Genomic DNA, 5,903 nt, shown 5'->3' with positions numbered 1-5,903 from the left:
TTTAACTAGAACTTTTTTTTGACAGCAATATCTCTATAATATCTGTACTCATTATGATTAGTGACTAAATGATATCCCTGGCATATGGAAAATGGTCAGATATTCATTTTTACTGATCCAGGGATCCTTTTCAATTCCTTCGTTCGTTTTCAGCCAAGGGTTTAGCTATAATAAGGAACAATATCCCTGTCACACCTCAATTTTTTTACTGCGTGCAGCTCAAAAGGCGTTTTTTGGATCACCTTAATGTATATTCTCGATTTTTGATGATCGAACGCCCCTAATTTTTTTGTTTTTTGAAACATGATATTCTGCAGTTTTTTCCAATCTGTAATCATCAACCCGTGCTCTCGGGCTTATGAAATTATCTTTGAGATTTAAATGAAATGCTCACGGAATAATTTCTTTAACTAATTTTCATTTGTTCAAACAACTATTATTTGTATAAGCAATTGTTTTGTTTTTCTATGAGTGAATCTTACAATTAAAAACTTATTTTGTAGCTAAAGCAATCCGGGAGAGTATCGACCCCGAGGTATCACCGTGTGATGACTTCTATAAATTTTCCTGTGGTCATTTTTTAAAAACCGCAGTCGTTTCCAAAGATAAAATAAGTATTGACAGATATAGTTCCCTTATACCTAAAATGGAAGATAAACTGCAAAGTAACATTGAAGGACCAGTTCAAAACAATGAACCAAGACACATCACACTATCGAAAAACTTCTACCAGGCTTGCCTCAAATCGAGTGAGCGCATTTTAAAATCCTAAATTTTACACTACCAAAATTTTTCATATAAAAAAATAATTTCTAATTTTCGTTATAGGTGCGACTCAAAAAAATGATCGCCAAGGCTTATTAAGCAAATTAAAAAATATGGGTGGCTTGCCTGTGCTTGAAGGAGACTCGTGGGAAGAGAAAAAATTTGATTGGGAAAATGCATCTTATAGCATGGTGAATCAGGGACTTATAATGGATAGCTTCTTTAACTTCGATATTGTCACAGATTTTAAAGATAGTACAAAAAATGTTTTGAATGTGCGTAATCACTATTAGAGCAAAAAATACAAATTAAAACTAAAATTTTTTATTTAAAATGAAAAAATATATACTTTTTTAGATCGACCAACCAATGCCACGTGTTGATCGCGAAGCTTTGATAAAGGGGTTCAAAGACAAGACCGTCAGTGACTACTATCATAACATGATTGACACGGCTGTAAAATATGGTGCAAATAAAGGTAGAGCTCAAAAAGAATTAAGGGATGTTCTTGACTTCGAAATAAAGCTCGCCGCTGTAAGTATACATTAAATTATGATAGAGAAAGAATGTGATATGCAAATACTAGGGACACTAGAATATTTTCTTTATATATCAAAATTGTTGTGGTGCTAAGAAAATGGATTTAATTCAAAGTCCCTACATATAATCATTTTTATTACCACACTGCATTAATTTTATTTATATATTATTCCAAGAAATATTAAAAACGCCACACCAAAGAAGCCACAGTAATAATAGGGCAAGGTCCTTTTGCAACATTTCTTATATTTTTATGAACTACCAGATATAATAATTTCGATAAAATTCTCCCAGACGATGTTTGATTTGAACTGTATCGCATTTTTTTGAAAATAATTAATTTTCGCAACCAAATAGCTTTTTAGAAAAATCATTCCTCGAGTGGCCTCCGAACATATCGATTTTTCACTTTCGGATTTATTTTTCATACAAAAAATCCTATCTGAAAACGTCTTATAACTTTGTCCCACCGATATTGTATTCCCTCGGTTGCTAGCATAGAAAATTTATATCCAGCAAAATTTAACAAACTGAAAATTTTTTAAATTAAATTTATCAAGCCACATTAGACATTGTACAATTTAGCGCGATTCTATTGAACCATCAATCTTCGTTAACCTGTAATTTTTTAATTAAAATAGTTTTGCTAATAACATTAAATCCAATCAAATTTTATAATATCTAATATATCTCTTTAAAATTTACTATAGCTCTCTAAAATTTATTATAACATTTCTCAGGCACTTCGTGAAAAAGTTTCTTAATATATTTTAATATGCAAATTTTAGCTTTTAATGGGCTTTTATTTTATTTTGTAATTGAAGAAAATAAGATAGGTATGGTCACGTAATTTTATAATTTGAATTAAATTGTCTATACTTTTTTAATTTATCCGTAAACATTGTAACAATTTAGTTGAAATTGAGTGACTAAACAGTGCAAATCCGCACTAAATAATTTTCATCCATGTATTTTCTTATAACAGATTCAATAAATTTTTAAACATCTACAGTTTGATTGAGAAACGTTTCTAGATAGTAGTGGCTTCAATGATTTTAAATCAATTTTAATAAATCTGAGTAATTTATAACAGACATTTGAAACGCCTTAGGTGAGCAAAATTACAAGAAGTTCCTAATTTTGTGGTAAAATTTTTAAAAATTGTACTATATATTTAGTCTAGAAACTTTTTCTGAGACTTAAGACTCGAACTTATTAAAATATCCTAAACCTCTAGATCACTCTGAGTGATGAAGAAAGGCGTAATCAAGCAGCTCTCGAAAACCTCATGACAGTAAAGGATCTCACAAGAAAATATCCATTTGTTCACTGGAAGAAATACTTCAACGCAATTTTAAAATCGGCGTTTATAATTGGTGATGATGAAATAATAAAAGTGAGCGTGCCTACTTTTTTCAAAAATTTGGGTAAATTGCTGAAAAAAACTCACAAAAGGGTGCTAGCTAATTACCTCCTCTGGCAAGTACTTGAAGGTCAAATTCAAGGTACTTCCTCTAAGCAGGATTGCCTCGATATGACAACTGGATTTCTAGGTTTGAGTGCTGGGGCTCAATATGTCAGGAAATACTTTACACCAGAATCTAAGAAAAGTGCAGAAGAAATAGCAGTCAGTATTGAACAACAATTTTCGAAAATGCTAAAAGAGGTGAGATTTTTTTATTAACTTGTTTCAAAAGTTTACTTTTCGGGAGAAAATAAGTATAAAAATCATGAAAAGGGGCATAAAATAATTAAAATTTTGGGAATAGATTATATAATAGAAAACTGTTGAAACACTTCAAAACAAAAAAAAATCGCGTTTTCGCCTATGATACATGAAAGTAGTTTCATTCTTGCATATAATTTAATTTCACAATCAATAAATATTAGGAGCAATCTTCTTTGTTGGAGACATTTTGTAATTGTTTAAGCAATTTTCATTAGTTTAATTTCATTTCACTGCTATATTAAGAAAAGATGGGAATTTCTTGAACAAATTACGTACTTAATGGAATTCATGAATAATATTTTTTGAGGCATTACAAAATGAATTATTAAACTAATATCGATCACATTTTTCTGACTTTTCATGGGAAAGGCGATGAAAATTGTAGTTTTTTTAATTCTCCTAAACTATGTCAGTCATTATTTTCTTGTGGAATTAACAAGGCCATTAATTTGATTAGTTATAATATGTCTAAAGATATTTGAAAAGCTAAAATTTTCTCTACCTTTCATATAAAAATTCAGAAGTACATGATTATCAATTTTTTGTAAAGGGAACAAATTAGTTTTTGAACATTTCTTAAGTAGAGACTGAAAGACAATTTCCAAAAAGTTAAAAATAAGTCGGTTTTTTCCCATTTGTTCGAAACTAAGCTTTTCTCAAATAGAATTGCAGTTTAATTAAAAAAGCCCGAATCAAAGTTAAGAGACATAATTCTTTAAACAATTTATGAATTTTTATAACTATTTTCCCTCAGAGAAATGCTAGAAAGTTGCGAACTTTAAAAAAATTTGTAAGATTTTTTCAATATTTCAAATTGATTTAGGTGATTATTAATTCAAATTAAAAATAAAGTTTCAACAATTTATTATTGCTTATAACTATCTTCTCCTAGATTAATGATCGAAAGTTGCATTTTTTCTCGAAACTTCAACTCTATTATTAATGTTTAAAAAAATGAAAGTAGAATGCTGTGTTACAATAGAGGTAAAAATAAAGAATATAATAATAGGATTAACTCGGAGGGGGAAAAATGTTCAATATTTAAAGATTATCACCTAACTCTAAATGAAAAGTTAAGAACTACTGAAAATTTCAGAAAAAATCGCTACTTCTAGTATTACTCTAACAGAAAACAGTTATAGACTATTATATATTGTTTAAACAATTATGTTTGTTGGATTAAATTAATTATTATCTCACTGAATGAAAAAAACGTTGGAAATTTAAAAAACCGTAACTCTGTAAAATGATCTTGAGAAAATATTATTACAAATAATAAGTAATCTTTCAAACATTTAATTTTTGTAACTTTTAATAAGTATTTCTGCGCTCCAACAAGTTGAAACCTTAGCCGCTACTTTCCACCCCTATTCTGAAAAAATGCTATCAACAAGAATTAATTATTCAAACAATTTTTTTAAACAGTTGATTATAAGCAGAAAGTAATTTTTCATATATCGTAAGCATAGATTACAAAAATAAATTGACAAAAATTAGAGCTAGCGTCAAACACTGGCGAACACCAATATTTCACTTGTGGGAGCTTTTCGCCCCAGCCGAAAATGCATGTACAGGTGCTTCGGAGGATCTTACACATGTTCCGGTACACGAACCAACACGCGAATCTCTACTGGTATTTCTGATGCTTCCTGTACAGGAATTTGGTGAAGGAAACAGTGCATGATCCTGCAAAGAAACCTGTTTACAAGCGAATCTTTAAATGATCCTGTCCAGGTCCCTTTACAAAGTTCGTGTACGTTCGTGTACAGGATCTTGATTAGAATCCTGGACATAAACCTGTATAATAACTAGTCCGCGAGAATTCGCTGGTGACTTGGCTCACTCGATAATGAGTTGGATCTACAAGGCCTCAATTTACTTCGCAAATGAACCTGTACATGATCATTCAAAGATTTTTTTGTCAGTGCAGGTTTCTTTGCAGGATCATGCAAGTTTCCTTCGCCCAATTCCTGCAAAGAAACCGTCAGGATTACCTATACAATTTTGTGCAGGCTCCTGTACAGAAACATGCGCAGGATTCTCCGAGAATCCTATACAGAAATGTTCAGCTGGGCGGAATTATTATAAAATAAAATTTATGGGAGAAGGAATGAAAAAATCCCAACTAGTATAGACAAGAGAATATTCCTTTGATATTTTGAATCCATTTCATTGTTTTGCTTACTTGCTGTATTTGTTTCAGGTCGTCTGGATGGATAAAAAAACAAAGACGAGGGCTTTGGCTAAACTCAAATCTATGAAAAACGTCATTGGATATCCTGATGAAATTCTCCATGACAAGACTGTTGACGAATATTACAAGACATTGGAAATAACTCCAACTGATTTAGTTCAAGCCAATGCAAACCTTACCATGTTTAGGCTAGACCATTCTTTCAGTAATTTAAGGAAGACTATAGAGAAATCAGATTGGCCATGGGTATCCTGCGCTTATACCATAACTGGCACAAGCACTGAATATGATGACCATTTAAACCGAATAAGTAGGTCTATTTTATTCACAGATTTGTTTTCAAACCCTAGAATAGTTTTGGTCGAAGAGTCCTGGATTTTAAAAATCATTTTTCTAGACTTCATTGCATACAAAATCAACGAGAACAGCGATTTTTCATGTGTATTTTCGCAAAAAAATGTTTTCATGCCCGGTGTTCTTAATCAGGTAATCTATAAGTTTTTAGGGTCGCTGAATCCGAATACGGTGTCCACATAACCTAGTTGGGTCATATTCTTTTGAAAAACGCAAAATAGATGTTTTCGTGAGTTTTACGTCTATTTTTGCGTTGTTCGAAAAAAGATGAGCCAACTGGGTTATTTGGACCAGCGGCTCGGTTTCAGCGACCTCAAAAAC

The 5,903-nt window shown here is 31.2% G+C and overlaps 1 protein-coding gene across 1 annotated transcript in view; it reads left to right on the top strand.

Moving 5' to 3' along the window:
* The first annotated feature begins 646 nt into the window (after positions 1 to 646).
* Positions 647 to 5,903, top strand: part of LOC117175387 (neprilysin-2-like) — an 8,521-nt gene continuing 3,264 nt past the window's right edge. The window contains exons 1-5 of the mRNA XM_033365095.1: positions 647 to 749; positions 829 to 1,040; positions 1,123 to 1,299; positions 2,543 to 2,971; positions 5,238 to 5,538. Coding sequence (XP_033220986.1) covers positions 647 to 749; positions 829 to 1,040; positions 1,123 to 1,299; positions 2,543 to 2,971; positions 5,238 to 5,538 — 1,222 coding nt within the window. The remainder of the gene's footprint in view (positions 750 to 828; positions 1,041 to 1,122; positions 1,300 to 2,542; positions 2,972 to 5,237; positions 5,539 to 5,903) is intronic.

Source organism: Belonocnema kinseyi, chromosome 6 (assembly GCF_010883055.1).
Source record: "Belonocnema kinseyi isolate 2016_QV_RU_SX_M_011 chromosome 6, B_treatae_v1, whole genome shotgun sequence".
NCBI classification, from domain to species: Eukaryota; Metazoa; Arthropoda; class Insecta; order Hymenoptera; family Cynipidae; genus Belonocnema; species Belonocnema kinseyi.
The sequence above is the reverse complement of the archived record's forward strand: the minus strand, read 5'-3'. Positions and strand labels throughout refer to the sequence as shown.